This window comes from Conger conger, chromosome 10, assembly GCF_963514075.1.
Source record: "Conger conger chromosome 10, fConCon1.1, whole genome shotgun sequence".
NCBI classification, from domain to species: Eukaryota; Metazoa; Chordata; class Actinopteri; order Anguilliformes; family Congridae; genus Conger; species Conger conger.
In genome coordinates this window covers 44,445,640-44,468,139 of record NC_083769.1, presented here as the reverse complement: position 1 = coordinate 44,468,139, position 22,500 = coordinate 44,445,640, and the positions used below count along the sequence as shown (strand labels likewise).

Here is a 22,500-nt window from a genome sequence, read left to right as displayed (position 1 = left end):
GCACCTCACACCTCTCACACCGAACGCGATCATAACACCCACAAACTGACTACGCTGTAAGCGTGCAGAAACACTGTGTACTAATCTAAACACCCGCTCATTTTCTCACACAACTCAGGATAACAACACACTCTCCTTCGCTCCAGTTTATATTAACAATAACAAAATATCTTTGGTACAGGAACACTTTTTTTAAGGTGCTGAACATAAAACGACAGAAACAATAGTAAGTAAAGGCACTGCGACAAACACGCTAGGGATGTGTGCAGAAAGGAAAAAACACAGCAGTCAACGCTACAGGCAGGCTCTGCCACGGGTGTTTTTATAAGAGGAAAGGTTTTAAGACGAAATCTGAGAAGAGAGTTTTGAGATAACTAGCCTACACTAGTTATCAATAATAAGCATGTATCTTCAACTTTGTCAAAGGCACACATGATCACCATGACGATGTGACCACTACAGCTGGAATCGTTTTGAAAGCTCTCAAGTGTGAGATAATACAGGTAACGAGGGGGCAAAGACGCCAAGCCGTAAGTAATGCAATACCATGAGCTGTTTGCCCAGACATTTTTGATAAAGACGCTGAATGTTTTCACATAAACTGTGGGACAAGAAGCAAATAAATGCCTATTCAATAAACCACTAAACACCCCTCCCCAGAGCAGCTTTATTGCATAATTAAAAGAATCAATTAATAAATGCACCTCTCCATCTCATCACATATCCAATTAAGAGCATGTTGCAACATTTCAAACAACAATTTCCACTTAGCGTCCACGTAAAACAATAAAATCAATTAACAGTGAAATGTGGCCCCAGCTTTCTCCTTAATTAGCTCAGCAGTAATTAGGCCTGTGGATCCTGTTCGTTAGTTAACCGTGTAAATGAGCCTTTTTTTTTTCACCCCCCCCCCCCCCCCCCCCCCTCCATTCCGATGTCCATTGACTACCTTAAAAAAAAGCCCCACGTGATGCAGTTTGGGAGCTGAGCTGAAATGATTTTAACGCTCGACGGCTCGCAGGGAGCTGTTCATCTCCCAGCGAAAAAAACCGCACGGTAGGAGGGGGGGGCGGCACTGTGCAGGCAACCGGCCAATCCCCTGATCAGCTCACCCACAAAGGGTGACCCCCGCTCCCACGCACGCCTCAGCCTCGCCCAGGTGGGCGAGCCGTCACCGTGGGAAACCGGGGCTCCAGCGCGAGGAGCGACCATAAACCCCGGGTCCTGCGCCCTGACTCTGCTCCGCCCGTCAGATGTGCAGAAGTTGGTAATGCTCCACACAGGACGCCGACGTTCTCAGGCGGGAGGTATTTTTACGACTCTGAATCCCACACTCTGCGGCCGGGAGTAAACGTTTCCATTTATGAAGCGCTCTAAAACAGAGACGGGGGCTTTATTGCAGGTTAAACATTTCTATGTAAAGTTAAATTTGTGTGAGAGGAGAACCCGCAGCCGTGGGGATGGGAGGGACTTTCACTGCAGCTCTGAGGAGCCCGGGGTTATAGGGCTGGGCCACAAAGCACACTACACTACATCACAACAACTACACTACATCACAACAACTATACTACATCACCCCAACTATACTACATCACACACACTAAACAATGTCACACAAATTACACAACATCACAGACTAAACAACGTCACACAAACTCAACAACGTCACACCAAACTACATTACATCACACCAACTGCACTACATAAAACCAACTACACAACATCACACAAACTACACAATGTCACACAAACTAAACAACGACACACCAATTACACAACATCACACAAACTACACAATGTCACACAAACTACCCATCACACAAATTACACAACATCACTCAAACTACACAACATCACACAAACTACACAACATCCCACAAACTATATGTCACACAAACGACACAACATCCCACCAAACTACAAAACATCACTCAAATGACACAATATCGCACCAAACGACACAACATCACATAAAATGACAAAACATCACACAAAACTACAGAACACAAAATTACACATCACACAAAGCCACGCAGCATCACACAAAACTACACAACATCACACAAAATGACAAACCATCACATAAATCTACACATCACACAGAACTACACAGCATCACACAAAACACCCCCTTAAGTCTGGAGCCCTTGGTGACTTGTAGTGGACCGTATAAACAGACACATGCTGGTGGTGGGGGGGACGACGAGGGTTCAGACATAATTGTGCCGCGTTATCTCTCTGCCCATCAGTAACACTCAGGACAAAGGAATGCTCCAGGAGAAAAACAAATGGGAGACTAATAGCTCTTTCAGAGGAGTAAGGGGAACACAATTACGTACCGTTTAGTGACTAATCTTTGAGCATGGGTGAGGTCTCAGGAGAGTCCTCTATCCCAGCTCCAAATTCCAGCCACGATAAGTGATATGGAGGAGGGGCCATGACTCTCTCTCTCTCTCTCTCTCCCCCTCACTCACTCCTTTTTTTTGGCTTTGAGATCTGAAGATACCTATCTTTCTCAGCAAACATTTTGTGCGCAGTAGAAAATGTCTGTGGCTCACGAACGCCCCGTCCTGTCTCCGCCGTTTTTATTGCCCGTGACAAGTGAAACACAATCATGCTTTTTTTTTTTCTCTCTCTCCCAAAATCAAGAGACGGACAACAAACCAGTGTACCTGACAAGCCCCCTTTACTGAAAACAGGCCCGCTTACGGGCGAGCCGGGGACTCAGCTTTCCCCAAGACCTTTTAGCAGAGCCACGAGCACGGTCTCGTTATAACAGCCTGAGAGGACGCCCTTTCACTCCTCATTACACGTCTGAATATGACGGGGGAGTAGCCGTGCCCCTGGATGAGCAGTGGCCATTCAGACCCACGCCCCTGCGCATGGAGGGCTTCGCCACACACTGAAAACGGATGACTGGGTCACCGCGACCATCAGCAGCTCCCTGCTCCGAAACGCACGAGGTAGGCAAGAGCGACGGCGTAATCCGGGGTCCCTAATCGTGTGAGAAGAACGCTATCACAACCATACGTGTGAAATGACAGGAGTGACCACATCCCCGTGCCCTGTCCACACGGTGGGCGTCGCCGTTGGTGTGTGAATGTGTGTGTGCGTCGGCGAATGAGAAGCATCGATTGTACAGCACTTTGGATAAAGGCGCTACATTAATGCAGACCATTTACTTTAGCTGTCAGGGCCTCTCTTTGGAGTAAGAATTTCACTTTTTTATTGATTTCATTCAACAACAATGCAGCTTCGTGGAAAAAAATGAATGAATGTCATTGTATATTTCATATATTAGCTATTTGTTATATATAACAATGTCATATATATATATATATATATACATATATACATATCTATATGTATATATACATACACACACTTACTGAGCACTTTATTAGACCTGTGCACCAGCTTGTTAATGCAAATATTTAATCAACCACTGTGGCAGCAACTAAATGCATAAAAGCCTGCAGACATGGTCAAGAGGCAGTTTGTCAGACCTGCGATCTAAGTGACTTTGTGATCTAATGTGATCTGAGTGACTTTGTGATCTAATGTGATCTAAGTGACTTTGTGATCTAATGTGATCTAAGTGACTTTGTGATCTAATGTGACCTAAGTGACTTTGTGATCTAATGTGATCTAAGTGACTTTGTGATCTAATGTGATCTAAGTGACTTTGATCGTGGAATGATTGTTGGTGCCAGACAGGGAGGTTTGAGTATCTCAGAAACTGCTGATCTCCTGGGATTTTCACATGCAACAGTGTAGAGTTTGCAGAGAATGGTGCGAAAAAACAAAAAAACGTCCAGTGAGCAGCAGTTCTGCAGGCAAAGACGTCAGAGGAGAAAGGCCAGACTGGTCAAAGCTGACAGGAAGGTGACAGAAACACAAATAACCACACATTACAACAGTGGTATGCAGAAGAGCATCTCTGAACACACAACACATCAAACCACTAAGTCGATAAGCTCCAGCAGCAGAGGAACAGTGAGTCTAAAGAATAAGTCTAATAAATACCTAATAAAGTGCTCACTGAGTGTATATATGTTATATATTATATTATATATAATTGTATTTGAATAATTTTTCATCATTAATCACTCCCTATTAGGATGCCAGTTTTGTAATCCATTAGGTATAAAAATGCTACTACTACTACTACTACTACTACTACTACTACTAATAATAATCATTATCATTATCATTATTATAATAATAATAATATTACTACTACTACTACTACTACTACTACTACTACTACTACTACTACTACTAATAATAATAATAATAATAATAATAATAATAATGTATTGTTAAATATGTATTTAAATGTCACTCACTAATAGACAGGAGAAAAGACAATGCATAAATATAAGTACTGTAAACAAGATCTTTTTTTGAAAGTGATTCTCACTTTTGTGTTCACTAAAAAAAAAACATAAAATAGAGGCAATAGCTTCAAAAGATCCATTGTGTTTAGCTCATTATGTTCAGTGGATTTGTTGACGCTGAGTTAACATTTGCCTGACAAATGAATTACACCGTACTGCATTCATCTCTGGCTCAGAATTCCTTTAGATGTGCTTAAAACAAACAAGAAGAACGCCTGTAAGGAATCGACGTACATATATAGGCCTTATTGTGTGACAATCGTGAAGTTGATTTAATTTCTCTCTTCCTCCAAATATTTAAATGCGCTTCATTTAGACTGTAACAACGCTCTAAAATCAGTCAGTTGGACTGTTAATGCCAATAGAATTGTAAATTGCATGTAACACCGTCGTGAAGATCAATTTAATTTCGCAACAATTTCACTAATTGTAGTAGTTTATAATTTGCGACGGTTTTCACAACCAATAAGGTAATTTGGTGATCAGTTTGTGCACTTGTGGGGGAGCGTGTCCGCTGACTCCGGTAATGATGTTGCGTCGGGCGGCCTATAAGAGCCGCTTGATGAAGTTCGTTTGAGTTTGTTTAAAATGTTCGCTAATGATGCGCATTAATCTTACCTTCTAGGTGCGGTGCCATGGATCCCTCGGGAAAAACTCCGTCCTTCATATAAACCAGAAGCTCCTCCCCAACTTCAATATCCCTAATAGCTTTATAATAAATCTGCAATACAAATAAATAAACAAAAAGAGAGAGAGAAGCAAGAGGTAAGGGTTAGCAAACAAGTACCAGTTTGACGCACCCATGATTCCTTGTGCGCACGTTATTTTGTGCACTGTAACATCCTGTTTCAAACTTTTCAGGACTTCAGTGAGATATAAAATTAATAATATTATTGTTTATTACTATTACATTATTGTTATTATTATTATTATTATTATTATTAATATTATGATTAGCTATTATTATTATTATTATTATTATTATTATTATTATTATTATTATTATTATAAACCTATTGTTCCCACGCATTATTTGTTGTACTTAGATTATTTAGACACAATAAAAAAGATAATTCCTAATTTAATACTACATTTTAATTTTATTAAAAAAAAAAAAAAAAGCTCCTGGGTATTATATAGCCTAGTTTCTGTTTCTAACAAACCCGTTCAACAAAAGTAAATATTAGTTTAAAATTTCAAATTATTTCGGGAAACTGACCGTGGTTACGTATCAATATTCGCCTTCATGTTAACGATATTACACGATTAAAAGGGTTTAAACAATCGGATTTTCAAAATGTAGATGGGACCTTTTATTGTAATTCAATTCCATTCTAAACAATATTCATCACTAATTTTTGATGTATACTACTTGGGATATATGCATTTAAATATGGTATTTAATTACTCCATTCGATGGAAATAATTAGATTATGAATAACAAGCCAAAATCGAACAAATTCAAATCTTGTTAAGCAATGGTAATCATTTTCTGTTCTTTAAATATTTCGTTTACTATTTTTATGAGCTAAAAAAACATATACAAAATTTTGCCACGTTTGACTCGTCAATCAGCCCATGAAAGAAAACGTGTGCAATGTCCAAATCCAAAACATAATAACTGAGAGTAGCAAGAATACACGTAGAAATAACATGCAATCAACATTTCTGCACAACATAACATCACGCTTATCTATATGCATGTCTGAAAAAACTAACAAACAAAAAAAATAAATAAATACCGTCATCATAACTGCCGCGAATTTAGAATATTATTCATCAGCGTTATTAAATATTTCAACACAATTCCTTGGATTATTTAAAGGTGTAATTTGAATTCAGTTATTCCATTATATATTTGTTCAAATTAAGATACAATTCAGGTGTGTTTTACAACTACAATCCGTTAAGTTTGAAGACGAAATACACGAGACAATAAAACGAAAAGCAAATACTTTTGAAACAACCCTCACGAGCGCAATTCCTAGTATCATCTATGCCCATCGGGGGGCGCTCGGCACCAAGTTACAACCGTCGAATAATTCACACATGTAACTCGCCGATAGAAAAAAAAGAAACAGATACACGACAAGAATTATAAAACTAGAATAACTTCATTTGAGACTTTGAATCGGCCTTATATCGTGACAGCGCAGAATGTCATTCGTATAAGGGTAGGTCAATAGCGTAAAAATTACCGATCCTTTTGTCTAAAATACAGAAGGAAACGAAGTGTAGACTACCCTTTATTAGCTATACTTATTTATTATGACCATTATTATTATTATTATTATTATTATTATTATTATTATTATTATTATTATGCAAAATACAATTACATATGTAATTATGTTTTTTTCTGACCTTTTTGTTTTCCGTAAGGTGGCGAAGTTGGGAAAGTTGAGCAGTAGATCTTAAAGCTTCCAGTTGGAATAGCAGTTCTGTCCCCGTGGAGTTCACAACACAACCCATAGTATCATTACAGGAGAAAGCTGGCGAGGCCGGGCCCGCTAGAACTGCGCCGAGACAGAGACAGGAGGCGGACGCGAAGTGTCCTCGGTCGAGCCAAACCCTCCACTCTCTAGTCTGTCTGAGCGCGTCTTTGATGAGGTGAGCGCTCCTCTCATTAGCGATTCCCTATTGCCCCTCAGAGCTGGGAGAGTTAACCACCAGCCACTCCTCCCTCTTATCGAAAACCAGAGAGGATTGACTGATCTGCCGCACAGACCCCTCCCCGCATCGTCTATCCGCTCCGACCACTAGATTAATCTATTATTGATGAAAACTATATATCGCATAATAAAACACTTGTTTTAAAAAATACATGGACGATCAAAACGCAAAGCCACCCACGCCATTTTTGCCGGCTTTCTAAGCTGTGGAATGTTGCTGACCGAAGTGCTTTAGTTTATATTTTGAAGCATGCATCTCTACACCTGTTTTTACTTGTTGTCTCTCAACCAATGCTTTTCACAGTCGGTGAAAATCAACACATTTTTATGCTTACGATGTAAACAATATATAAAACATTTGGATATTCTTAAAATAATCGGTAACAGTTTATTTTGTTCTTTTAATACTATTGGTAACTTGAATAAATTAAACATATTATACACATAATTATAATACAATTGGCACGAATACAAACTGTAGCGTGCACTTTCTGACGATACTGTGATCTGTTCCAAGGCCAGTTATTTATAATTCAAGCAGCTAATTTAGATGTACTATGCAGGAAAACTATTTGAAATTCAGTACCCTTTATTTTGAAGTCAATTGCTTGATATAAATTATTTTATTAATTTATATGTACACAAAAGTTATATTTTATATTTTATTGACTATTTTATTTCCTATAAATACTAGCACTAATTTCGCTAGAACAGAAGGAGTGTGTGTTGTATTTGTGCTTTAGCACTTAAAACACACTTTAATTTCATTTATCAAGACATTGTGTAGCCTTCCCCACTGCTGTCGTTTTCAGTAATCAGAAACGTATGTCTTGTCTGCTCTAATTACAAGGATGCACTTCTATTGTTTGAAAAGAGAGAACGTTTTACCAATTGATTTGTTTTTTCTACCAATTCGGTTTAAAAAGATAAGACACAGACAGTCCTGCTTGAAATATCCTTCCACAAATAAATCTAATAAACTGAAAGAGAAAAGACAACAAATTCATAAAAGTTAAGGAAGACAGCGCTTCCTCTACACAAAATAGCAACAATAATAGACATTTTAAATATTTTTCCTGGTCTTCATCCCAATAGCTCACAGCAATGATCTCTCTGAATGCTGCTTTTATCAGTGAGGAAAGACTTCTCATCGAGTAGGAAACTAAACTCAAACCATAACAAAAGCTCCCAAACTACACTTCCATGTTTCGAACTCTCGAGGCGGCACACAATGCCTCGCGCGGGAGAAGGATAAATGGCTCATAACTAATTTAAGTTTCTTTTTGGTCTGTCGGTATTATTGCGGTCGGTTGTTCCCTACAGTAAATCTTTAAAGGTTGTGACAGAACTCAAAGAAACATCTTGACCTCCTGACAGGGCTTTAAAGTGTCCGGGGCAGATGTGTCATCCATCACTGCCAAGACCCGGCATAATCCGCCCACTGTCCCCGTCCCGCGGCCCAGGGCCGATGGGCATTGGCTGCCCACACAGGCCCTATTTATCAGGGCGCGCGCGCGATAGAACAGGGGAGAGATCAAACGGGAGCGGCTTGTCCTCCCGTGACACGGCAGACAATGCTCGGGTGACAGGGGGGACAGCGTTCACCTTGTCTCTGCTACAGACTATTTACTCTCTTCCCCTAGAGCAGAAAGCGCCATTATTGTATCTGCGCAGATATCCTCTCGGCCGTAAGAGGAAACTGTCCGTTTAAAAGAAACAGCCCTTGTGATCTTTCGTTTGCATGTGAATGCCGGTACATTTCCATTTCTGTCAGTTCTTTTTGCATGATCAAAACGCAGCTGAAGATTATTGACTGGCTGAATTGTGCTGCGTTCTGAAAATGGTGTTTCGAGCCAAGGGTTTACCATTTTTGAGTCCTAATCACTCCAAAACAGGAAGACTCACACACGCACAAACGTATGCTCACACACACACACACACACACACACACACACACACACACACACACACACACACACACACACGCACTACGTCCTATTTTTAACTTAGCCTTAAGGATTTCAACACAACACACTGAGGTGGGCTCCCTTCATTTAAAATGTACTCCAAAATGCTAATTGTGAGGACGGCAGCTAATTACAGAGAGACACACACCGCAGCACAATTAAACGTGGCTTAACTGCAGCAGTGTGTGTGTGTGTGTGTGTGTGTGCGTGCAGTGTGTGTGTCTGCGCGTGAACAGGAGGAGCTGGCAGCGACACACAGCGTACTTGTGTTGTTATGACAAACAGCTTAAGTGCATCTTGAAACGTGAAGGCTGGGATCAGGGTTTAATTTAGTTAGAGAACAGAGGTCCTCGTTGAGCACAGACCCAACACATCCTCCACCCCGGCCTCTTTGTTGTCTCTGAATGTGCGGCCCCATTCTCCCTAATGGTGTTTACACACATATCTGCCATTTCTTTAAACACACCATTATCTAATCTTTCATTTTATCCCTTTTAGATACTGCAAAAACCGCATTTCTTTTCATTAACGTCACGTGAATTCACAGAGGGATGTGCCTGATCTGATATAAATGATTACAAACTTATTTGAATCATTCAAATAAGAGCGGTGCGCAAACTCATTCTATTCTACATTTCCCATTATTTACTAACTTGTTGTTCAAAGAAACATTTGATTTGGGGGTTAAAAATTTAATTCAGTAGTATAAAAATATTGCATTGCCCATAAATTATGCATAGTCTAACCTGTATCCCCTTAGTAATCCATTACATTATTGATGAACAGGTAAATGAGCAAACGCATAATTTTGTATTAAGAGGTTGCACTTGTGCGTACGTCTACAAGCTCGCACGTGAACGAGGCATTTGTACGACTACGGCAAAGCACAGGGATTAATAAATTATGTATTTTTAAATTCTGAAGTGTTTGTAAATAAATGATGAGGTCCTACCCATAAAACCGCAGACCAAATAAAACACCAACGAAACCACAGCAAGGGTGAATAAAATACACAGTCCAGGAACAAACAAATAAACAACAACAAAAAAAAAAAAAGGAAAACAGAAAAAACACATTAGTCCATTGGTCAAGCAGGCTGGTCCAGCACCTACACTGCAAGCCATAGTGACAATGCTGCTCTCATTGGACATGAATAGAATTGCTTAAAGAGGATTATTTTTTTTGCTGTTTGAGTTGAATTGGTGGTTGTCAGCCTTTGAACGCATTCTTCCCCGCGTCTCGCTCTGCTATTGCGGGGCTTACACGTGGAGTGTCTGACTCAGACATCAATGGTCTCACCAGCAGAAGCTGTCTCGGACGGGAAGAAAGGCCACGCACAGCGGTCCCCTTTGACACTATCTGTTTACGGAGGAGTGGGGCACCAGCGGCTGAATCACACACACAACGGGCCCACTTGACAGAGATTGAAGACGCACTCTGGCTTTGTACTTTGTTTCGCGGCCCCAAACGCCTTTTTTTCCGAGGTCGACGGGGGGCAGGACGGTCGTCCGCGATCCCGCTCGGATGTTAACTGACGCGCGGTCACCACCGTTGCTCGGGTCAAGACAAAGCCGGGCCACCTAGCCGGCCCGTCCCGGACTTCCTGGAACATTCCCGATGCCCGGAACGCACGGCCTCCGAGGAGGAGCGGAGCGATTTTAAAATAGAGGGAGTGTCGTTCTTTCAGCCTGTTTCTCTGGTGAATCACTTCCCCAAAGGAGAGGGCGGACAGCCTCGGGCCTACAATAGAAACATCCTTCACTCCTCCTCGGTAAACAGTGTCTGTGCGGTGACTCATGGCGTTACGGAGGCCGCGGGATGAGCTGGTGATCTCTGCATCCTGCTGGGTAGGGCAGGGCGTGGCCGGGTGGCGTGAGGGGGGAGGGGGGGGGTGGAGGGCTCACCTGTTCGTCGCTCAGGTGACACACTGCCAGGTTCTGCTCCTCCAGGGATGGGGCGGTCTGCACGTATTTTACCCAGCGTTCAGTGCCCTCCAGGCTGGAGTCTATGCAGAACTTCACATTGTCCATGTCACCCACAGCCTGCAGACCAGAGAGAGACACAAAGAGAGAGAGACAGAGAGAGAGATAGAGAGAGAGACAGAGAGAGAGAGAGAGAGAGAGAGAGAGAGATATAAATGAGTAAGCTGTTCCACAATATAAATGCTAATCACCACCTGTAGAGAGAGACAGGAAATGAGGGAATGCTCAGCCAGTACACAAACACACACACACACACACACACACACACTGTACTGACACACTGGGCTCACACACCTTAGCCATGCAGGTGTTGCAGTATTTCAGTATTTTTTTAGTGGTGAAAAAATGTGTCTTTTTTAAGAAAGGCTCCTGCTGCCAGCATCAGACAGACTAGTTTGCCTAAATCCCAGCAAAACTGTGAGCGCGTGTGATAATAAACACGCTCCTAGAACATGCTAAGGGAGGCTCTGACAGGTTAACCCCAGCTGTGAATGACCCATTACTGACACACCTCACACACACACACACACCTCACACACACACACACACACACACACACACACACACACGCACACACACACACACACCTCACACACACACCTCACACACACACACACACACACACACACACACACGCACACACACACACCTCACACACACACACACACACATACACACACTGTCCTGAAAGGCCGTATCGTCAGGAGTGACTGTGTGCGTATGATCGTACACACGGCAAGGGCCTCCAGCCTACCACAGAGGTCCTCAACCCCCCCCCCCCCTCCAAAAAAACAGAGAGAAGGAAGATTACTCCTTACTCCTCAGAAACAGTTAGAGAGGAAGAGGAAGATGATGAGGAAGATTACTCCTCAGAAACAGTTAGAGAGGAAGAGGAAGATGAGGAGGAAGATTACTCCTCAGAAACCGTTAGAGAGGAAGAGGAAGACGAGGAGGAAGGTGACTCCTCGGAAGCAGTGAGAGAGGAAGAGGAAAGGCCTGACTGCAGTCTGTGTGTAGACTTTCTCTGACACATATTGATCACCGGTGATACCCAGCGCAGCCGCGAGGCTTGGAGAGAGTGGGTTTTGGGTTACGCCACGCTGACAGACGGGGGGAAGGAGCGGGACAGCCTCACTGTGAAGCTCATTACCCAACACTGTTTACTGCGAGGACCCACTTTAACACCAGACAGAGGCCTTCTGCACCTCACCAGGCTCCAACGCTGTTTCCACACGACATTTAAACTCACCTAAAACTATTTCATACAGGTTCACAGCATTCACTCATTTTTGAACTAGTCGAGCAACAGCCATATACTGTTTCCCCTTATCAGATCCACTTGTCTTCAGGAACTTGGGAGATTTTCCCCTGCTTAAAATAATTATAGTGGAATTCTGATAGTTTTAATCTGAAAGTGATAAAACTTTAATTAGACTGTCACCCAGGTGTGGCCAAGTAAATATCATATGTATACATTTACAAAATACTAAAAAGTAAGCGAGCTGCAGGAAAAGCAAAAAAGCTTCCTTCAAGCACATGAAGACCATAACCTTTCTCGTCTTTCTGTCTTCATGACGGAATTAGTCCAAATATAAAGATTAAGCAGAAGTTGCATACTTTTACAAATGTGAATTAGGCATGCAAAATGTTTTGGATGGTACTGGAACTGTTTTGTCAATTAAAAATTATCGATTTATTTTTATTTCCATTTTTGCCAAGCTTTCTGTTGTTGTTATAATTTCACAGACAGTATTTTGCACATTCAGTTTTTGTTTGTTTCTCTCTTGCACATATTCATGGTTTTTCTTTTGTCCAACATCATGCAAAAAAAAAAAAAAAAGTATGCTGAAATATACCTGAAGTATGCTTAGTATTTCATGTCATATTTACAAATACTTGTGTATAATTAAAGTTCATATCAAGTACGCTTAGTACACTTTTGCTGGGCAGATCTTGCCCACGATATTAAAGGCAGCCAAGAACTGAGCAAATATGGTATTTGTTAAAATTAGAAACGCCAGGACTAGGGCTACAGTACAATTACTGCATACTTATTGCAAAACACGAAACACTACAGAGTACACTGCCAGCAGCAGTCCACTACAGAGTACACTGCCAGCAGCAGTCCACTTCTTGCATCCTTCCCAGTGCCTGCCAGCCGGGGTCCAATCAGAGCTGGGGCCGGAGTTATTTGACTGGTAATTAAAGCTGAAAAGGCACAGGCCCGGCTCTTAAAGGGCCTAATTCCTCATCCCGCTGAAGCGGCTAGCGGTAGCGGGACTGCGGGGCTTTCTCTAATTACAGGTCATAATGAGACTGTCCAGCGCCGGCCTTTGACACCATTCTCCTCTGTCTTACGCCGGAGCTCCAGCGCCAGAGGAACGGGGAGGGACAGCGTTCCCAACGGCGAACACGAACCCCGACAACACGCAGAAAACACAGCGAGCCGGCCGCGTAAAGGCCCAGCGGAAAGGGCAGGAATAGTTTCGCCCAGCACACGGTTCACCCCAGACTTCAACAAATTGTTATATTTACGTTCACCGAGCTCTTAAAAAGCAGCGAAGGCTTGGTGTTTCACACGCGCAGGGTTTTGTTTTTTCTTTTCTGCCTGAACGTGAGGTGCACTGTTAGGTGTGAAGAGAGCGATATTTAGAGAATGAGTGGGGAAGCGGACGTGGGGGGCGGGGGGGGGGGGTTGGGGTTAGGGTTGGGGCTGGGGGGGGGGGGGCGATCCTCTCTCCTCTGCGACTCTCACACTCCCAGCCCGACACGCGATAGCTCACGCTGCCCCCCTCCGCAGTCTCAGCCGGTTTGCGGCTAAACTGTTATGTCAGTTAGCGCTCACGCCGCTTGCTTCCAGGCAACTGCCCACTTCTGCGGGGTATAAAAAGACAGAAACACTTCTCACCCCTTCTAACAATGAAAAGCGCAACCCGAAGCCCTCGCCCTGCGAGTGCTAACTTTTATTTTTGGCGTCACTTTTTTCTGCTCAGTAAAACATTTATGCTGCACATAATTTAGCTCGGGCCATAACTACAAATAGAGAAAAAAACACTTTTCACTCGAAGTAGTTCACTTGAGTCTTTATAGAAAAAAAGCTAGTGGCTTTACAGCTAAATAAAAAAAAATGCATAAAACATGGGTACACAACATAAATACATAATGCACACAACATAATATATGTAAACATACCTCTCGAAAACAACTACATATTGCACTATTTGTAACAGCTACAGAGACGCATCCAGTGAAGCTACAGGTAAAAGTGGTGTATTTCCGCTAACGTGGGGTACAACAGTACTGCGAGTTACTGGAGGCAGAGTCCATGCTGCAGAACAAGTTTATGTGTTAAACGGTCCAGAAATGACACAGACCAGGCTTAGCCGCACGTGTGAAAACACTCACTGAAGACTAAGCAGGCATGGAGCAGAATTATCCCTTTTTCTGTTGCAGGTTAAAGTCAGCGAGAGCTTGTCTTTGGCCTGTTGGGAGTGAGAATGTAGGTATTGAACATGTTTTATTAACAGATGGGAAACAGCTTAGTTTGAGCCAGGGGATGGGGGGAAACGGGGGGGTTAGGGGGGGTTAGGGGTCGCCCCTTGACGTACCTCACACACAAGCGCACCTTGAAAGGTAGCTGCTCTGGGTGTAATGAGCCACAGGTCTGCTAACACTCTATCTCCAGGCGTAGCTATGATTTATAGCGGCCCAGATGAAGTGTAAGAGGGTGAAACACGTGCTATTGTTTATTTATTTACCCTTTATTCCTCTGACGTCACTCTCACACCTCTGCACATGGGAGCAATCACACAGGACAGGGGAGCAAGGTGTGTACCCCGCCTCCCCTCCCCCCAGCGCACACACAGCCCCCTGCCCCACCACACTCTCCCTCTCTCTGCCTGTGCCATTTTACCCTCTCTCCCTCTCTCCGCCTGTGCCATTTTACCCTCTCTCCCTCTCTCTGCCTGTGCCATTTTACCCTCTCTCCCTCTCTCTGCCTGTGCCATTTTACCCTCTCTCCCTCTCTCTGCCTTTCTCTTTTCCTTCTCCTCTTTCTTCTTTTCCTCTCCTCTACTACTCTCCTTATCTCCCTCTTTCCTTCTCCACCCATCTCTCTCTCTCTCTCGAAAGTACAGTAATGTTCTCTTTGGGTAAAAATTGTATGTATTCCAAGTGAAAAATGTAGGAATTAACGATACTATATTGCTGGTTAGGGGTATAATTTTATGTACCAATATCGTAACACCCCAGCGACAAGCATTTATACCTTTTTAGGCACCTTTCATACCAGGTATGCACAGATGCCATGTCTCACGTATGCGCAGATGGCAGTGTGCAGTTATGCACTTTGTTGTACGTCGCTCTGGATAAGAGCGTCTGCCAAATGCCAATAATGTAATGTAATATAATGTAATGTACAGGTTTGCGCACACGCAGTGTGTAGTTATGTACAGGTATGCGCAGATGGCAGTGTGTAGTTATGTACAGGTATGCGCAGATGGCAGTGTGCAGTTATGTACAGGTATGCGCAGACGCAGTGTGTAGTTATGTACAGGTATGCGCAGATGGCAGTGTGCAGTTATGTACAGGTATGCGCAGACGCAGTGTGCAGTTATGTACGGGTATGCGCAGATGGCAGTGTGCAGTTATGTACAGGTATGCGCAGACGCAGTGTGCAGTTATGTACGGGTATGCGCAGATGGCAGTGTGCAGTTATGTACAGGTATGCGCAGATGGCAGTGTGCAGTTATGTACAGGTATGCGCAGATGGCAGTGTGCAGTTATGTACAGGTATGCGCAGACGCAGTGTGCAGTTATGTACAGGTAGGCAGGTGTGTGCAGCAGAGGTGTCCTCCAGCCCTGTGCAGACACAGCTGGGCTGCGCGTTCGGGAAACACACAGCTGGCACGGAGCGGGTGTTCACGGCGCTGGCGGCCGGGGCGGGCGGCTCGGACCGCACTCACACGCGGTGGCTAACAGCGCCGGTGGCTAACAGCGCCGGTGGCTAACAGCGCCGTGGCTAACAGCACCGTGGCTAACAGCGCCGGTGGCTAACAGCGCCGTGGCTAACAGCGCCGGTGGCTAACAGCACCGCGGCTAACAGCGGCGGTGGCTAACAACGCCGTGGCTAACAACGCCGTGGCTAACAGCACCGTGGCTAACAGCGTCGGTGGCTAACAGCGTCGGTGGCTAACAGCGCCGGTGGCTAACAGCGCGGTGCTAAACTGCGTTTCTTGGCAAAGCCCCACTGCTTCCACAGCAGCCACCACGCTGCGTGAAGCTTCCTGAAAGTTGCGCGAGAAAAGAGAAAAACAAATAAATAAGCTCCAAATGAGAGTGCTCAGCCGAGATGTGACAGGCGCAGGGACAGGAAGGCCTCGGACGGGAGAGGCGGGGGTAAACACAGACATCAGCGCGCCGTGTGTGGGACAGCCCCGGAGCCCTGTGTCACCAGGGATGGAGCGCTGCACCAGGGCTAATCCAGTCCAGGCCGGAAGTTCGGCAGTCCTGGACTCCCCACGGGCCGTCTGTTCCACGGAGCCCAGGGAAGACGTGCATCCTCCGTGCACACAGACCACAGCCCACACATCTGCACAGACTGGCTGTCAGCTTGCATGCATTTATAACACTCTGCGCAGCTCCGTAAGCCTGCAAGTCCTGTGGGCCACAGTGACACGTCAAGGCCGCTACCCCTATCCAATCACACGCAGGTGAGCTCAGAGACCCAGCCAATGGGGATACAAGTTCAATTTAATTATGTTATCACGGTGAGGAGAGCTCGCTCTCACACTCACACACACACACACTCACATACACCCACACACACTCACATGCACACACACGCATTCACACACACTCATAGACACACAGTCACACACACACTCACACACTCACACAGACTCACACACACCCTCACACACACTCACACACCCTCACACACACTCACACACACTCACACACTCACACGCACACACACGCATTCACACACACTCATAGACACACAGTCACAGACACACACTCACTCACAACACCCTCACACACTCACACAGACTCACACACACCCTCACACACCCTCACACACACTCACACACACTCACACAGACACACACACCCGTACTCACACAGCTGGGCCCTGGAAACAGGAAATGCAGTGCACCTAACAGGATATTAGATAAGAAGTGTTCTGAATGTAACACATTCTGTTCCTCGGGAACAAAGACAGTTCCCCTGTCCCGCTGACAGCTGGACCTCTAATTGGCCTGCGTGTTTTCTGTCTGCTTACTTCAGCTTCTCATCCCCCCGTGAGATCCTGCCCACAGAGAGCCGCAGCACCACTTACACCTGTGACATTAACATTTCCTCTTCATCTGTAAATATTTTCAGTGGAAAAATATGAAATTCTGCTTCCAAGAAAATTTGCAAGGCCAAGAAAAACTCAAATGTACAAGAACAACCCAAAAGTATTTATGTTCCTCTGGTCCTGTGTCTGAGACTGTGGTCCTGCGTCTGAGACTATGGGGATTAATAGATGAGAAGCGTCCCCTGCAACACACACAGACTCACACACACACACACACACACTCATACATACACACACACACACACACTCATATATACACACACACACACACACACACATATACACACACTCATACATACATACACACACACATATACACACACACACACTCATAGATACACACACACTCATACACACACACACACACACACACACACACACACTCATACATACACACACACACACATATACACACACACTCATACATACATACACACGCTCATACATACACACACACACACATATACACACACACTCATACATACATACACACACACACTCATAGATACACACACACACATATACATACACACTCATACATACACACACACACACACACTCAAACACACACTCACACTCATACATATATACACACACACACTCATACATACACACACACACACATACACACACACTCATACATACTCAAACACACACACTAAAACACACACACGCACATATTCAAACACACAAACACACAAACACACACACACATACACATGCATACTCAAACACACACACACACACACACACACACACACACATATTCAAACACACAAACACACAAACACACACACCTCCCGTTCTCGTTTCTGCGTGTGGGTGTGTGTGGGTGCTGCATCGGGCCAGAGTGCTCTCTTGCCTGCCCACGCACTGAAGTGTGGTTTCCAAACCCAAACCACATTGTGGAAAGTTTTGTTCAGATTTGGCGGGGGTGCTGGGGCGGTGGTGTTTTGGGAGGGGTGCGTGTTGGGGGGGGGGGGGGGGGGGGGGGGGGGGGGGGGGGGGGGGGGAGCATGCGGGTCAAGGGGTTGCACAAAGACACAACCATAACTGTAACATTACACCCAAAAAAAAAAGCAAGAAGCAGGGGAAACCATGCCTCTGCTATTTCACCAGCGGTGTTACTGCGGGGTGTAAACGCGCTGCACTGCTTCGACAGGAAGGCAGCACCGCAGCGAGAACGCGTCAGAAGCGTGACGCATGAGCGCGGCCCTACAGCGCGCCCAGACCCGACGGGCAGCGCGAGGTGTTAAGAGATTAATCAGAGCACGCGTCTACGTGGGCCAGGGGCTCTTTGTTTGGATAACGGTGAGAGGTTCACGAACTCTGCATCTCGCAAATGTTAGGATGTCGAAAGATTTCCTCGCAGAGAGCGTCAGGGTCACAAACAGGAAGACTTTGCGCACACACATACGGAGAGGGGTCAAATACAATAGTGGCCTGGACGCTAATGCGGTGGGGCCCTATCTGGTTTATGTATTCGTATCCTGGGGAAGTTTCACACAGAAGCTTGTCAATGGATTCCGGGGATTTCTGGAGCGACTCGCGTCGGATGATAATACGCCTGTTTATTGTTGTTGTACTGTGGGAGTCTCTTCACCAAAACAAAAGCAGCTCTCCCGTGAGACAGCTCGGCCCAGCGCGATGTGTGTGTGCATCAATGTGTGAACATGTGTGTGTATGTATGCGTGTCTGTCTGCCTACCTGCTCGTGTGTGTATAAGCGTTTTCATCTTTTTTCATGTCCGTATGTGTGTGTGTGTGTGTGTGTGTGTGTGCATGTCTGTGTATGTAAGCGTGTCTGTCTGCCTACCTGCTCGCCTGTGTATAAGCGTTTTCATCTTTTTTCTTTGTATGTCCGTATGTGTGTGTGTGTGCGCGTGTGTGTGTGCGCGTGTGTGTGTGTGCATGTCTGTGTGTATGTAAGCGTGTCTGTCTGCCTACCTGCTCGCCTGTGTATAAGCGTTTTCATCTTTTTTCTTTGTATGTCCGTATGTGTGTGTGTGTGTGTGTGCGCGTGTACATACTTTTGTGCATATTCTCCTCTCTCCCTGGATGAAGATGCTGTAACCTGAACACAAAACGTGCTCCTTTAATCATACGACAATAATAGAGACAGAGAATAACAGAGTTGAGAGCAGCAGTGCCTTGTCACATCTTTTCTCCTGCTTCTTGTCCTGAGAGCCTGTGTGTGTGTGTTTTTTTTGGGGGGGGTGAGAGAAACTAGCGGCCCAAAATGGCAGCTAGAGGGCAGCCGTGTTCAGAGCTCCCTGTGTGGGTCTGAGGGAGAGGCACGGAGGGGTCGAGCCTCCTGACCCCCTGCTCTTAATGAGAGCCGGGGCCCCCGCGTTCCGCCTCTAAAGAGCCCTGCAAGACGGACCGTCCTGCCCGCCTCAGCAGCGTCCTGCCCTGTGAGCGCACGCGAGAGAGCAGAAATAACACCACCGCTCAAGAACAACAAAAACCCAAACACGGACCTGAGGAACAGACAGATTTGTCAAAAGAAACATGGGAGAAATTTGAGCTTCTGATAATCGGATATTTTAAAAACACAATCGTTCCCCAGTTTCGGCCCGGCGTATTCATGAGTAATGGAGTTAACATTCTGGGACTTAAAACGCAATAATTTTATTTCACTCCAGCCGACACAGAACTCCCAAAGTGTAAAAATAATGGAAAAAGTAACACTTCCTTAATTCCAGTACAGAAAGCTGGGCTGGGTTCTGGGCCGCACCACTTGGGACGTTTTTTTATTGGGTTTTCATGAACGAGTCTAACGTTTGGCAATTTACGATGGTGTGTGTGTGAGGCGGGCTGTGGAGTGTGTCACCCGGCTCCTCATAGCTGTCAGCGTCCGTCTCAGCTGAGCTCATTACCTGGGGGGGGGGGGGGGGGGGCAGGCGTAAAAAGCCGGACCCCCGTAAATGTGGGGGTGGGCCTGCCCTGCCTACACCAGCCTCAGAGCTAGCTCCTCTCCTCAGTGGACCCTGCCTCCCCCCCCCCCCCGCCCCGCTGCTCACAGATGTCTGTTAACGCTGCTCTCTGTTAGCGGGGCCCATCCAGCTCCGCCCCCAGCTCCGCCTCACACATGCGGCCCTTCATTACACCCTCTCTGGAGCGCGGGCCCCTCCCGGGCCCCTGACACTCCACTTCCTGTCGCCTTCATTACAGGGGCAGGGGCCATTACTCTACCGCACACTCCCGCACCGTGCACTTCTTCACTACCCAGTACATTACATTACCTTATATTACATGGCATTTAGCAGACGCTCTTATCCAGAGCGACGTACAACAAAGTGCAACTCAAACACAACCCGCCCCCCCCGCCCCCACTACCCACCCCCCCTTCACTAACCCCCCTCCTCTAAGCTGCCCTCACCGGTGCCAGGAACCAGGGCATCCTAGCCACAACCCCAAAGCCCAAACAGGACTGACGGGGTACACAAACCCAGTGCAGGCTCATTCAGTATGTGTATGTGCGTGTGTATGTGTGTGTGTTTGTGTGATGTTTCTGTGTGTGTGAGTGCGTGTGCGTGTATGTGTGTATGTATGTGTGGGTGTGAGTGTGTGTGGGTACATATGTGTGTGTGTGTATATGAGCGTGTATGAGTGAGAGTATGTGTGTGTGTGTGGTGTGTGTGTGTATGTATGTGTGTATGTGCGTGTATAAGTGAGTGTGTGTGTATATGAGTGTGTGTGTATGTGTATGTGCGTGTGTGTATGTATGTGTATGTGTGTGTGTATAAGTGTATGTGTGTGTGTGTATGTGTGAAAGTGAGTGTGTGTGAGTGTGTGTGTGTGTGTGAAAGTGAGTGTGTGTGTGTGTGTAAGTGAGTGTGTGAGTGTGTGTGTAAGTGAGTGTGTGTATAAGTGAGTGTGTATGTGTGTGTGTGTGTGTGTGTGTGTGTGTGTGTGAAAGTGAGTGTGTGTGTGTATAAGTGAATGCGTGAGTGTGTGTATAAGTGAGTGTGTGTGTGAGTGTGTGTGTGTGTGTAAGTGTGTGTATAAGTGAGAGTGTGGTGTGTGTGTGTGTGTGTAAGTGAGTGTGTGTGTATACGTGAGTGTGTGTGTGTGTGTGTGTGTGTGTGTGTGTAAGTGAGTGTGTGTGTATACGTGAGTGTGTGTGTGTGTGAAAGTGAGTGTGTGTGTGTGTAAGTGAATGTGTGTGTATACGTGAGTGAGCGTGTGTGTTAGGGCCTGCAGTGGCTCACTCAGGACTGTCCAATAAAGGAGGCAGATGCAGAGCAGGCCGGTGCTCCTGGCTCCTCTGGGCTGATGGATGGGGACCTGCTGAGACTGCCCAACTCCAGCCTGTCACTCACTGCGAGGGGGGGGGGCAATAATGCCTATTTCTAAGCAATTCTCCCTGACAGCTTTTGTCTGTTACAAAGATTACTGTGGAAGAAAGAGACTGAGAGAGGGAAAGAGACACAGAGAGAGCGCGAACGAGAGTGAGGGGAGGAGAGAGAGAGAGAGAGAGAGGAGGAGGGGGGAGAAAAGGGCCATTAATCATATTTTATTAACTTCAGTGGGCCCGGCTGGAGTGAGGAAGATGTGGGGAGAGGGGCCCGGCGAAGAGGCCCTCCTTTCCCCCCCGCAACAAAAGTATCAATAAAAGCAGGACTATCACCCCCCCCCTTCACACAGGACTATCACCGCCCCCCACACAGGACTATTACCCCCCCCACACAGACTATCACCCCCCCCCCACAGGACTATCACCCCCTCCCCTCACACAGGACTATCACCCCCCCTCACACAGGACTATTACCCCCCCACACAGGACTATCACACCCCCCCCCCCACAGGACTATCACCCCCCCTCCCTCACACAGGACTATCACCCCCCCCCCCCTCACACAGGACTATCACCCCCCCCCACACAGGACTATCACCCCCCCCTCCCTCACACAGGACTATCACCCCCCTCCTCACACAGGACTATCACCCCGCCCCTCACACAGGACTATCACCCCCCCCCCCCTCACACAGGACTATCACCCCCCCCCCCACACAGGACTTATCACCCGCCCCTCACACAGGACCTATCACCCCCCCCCCCTCACACAGGACTATCACCCCCCCCCACACAGGACTATCACCCCCCCTCACACAG

General features: G+C 45.9%; 1 protein-coding gene across 1 annotated transcript in view; it reads right to left on the bottom strand.

Moving 5' to 3' along the window:
- prdm16 (PR domain containing 16) overlaps positions 1-22,500 on the bottom strand; it is a 249,380-nt gene that overhangs the window by 27,408 nt on the left and 199,472 nt on the right. Inside the window, exons 4-5 of the mRNA XM_061258651.1 lie at positions 10,944-11,081; positions 5,019-5,121 (exon numbers count right to left, since the gene is read on the bottom strand). Of these exons, the coding sequence (XP_061114635.1) occupies positions 5,019-5,121; positions 10,944-11,081 (241 nt within the window). The remainder of the gene's footprint in view (positions 1-5,018; positions 5,122-10,943; positions 11,082-22,500) is intronic.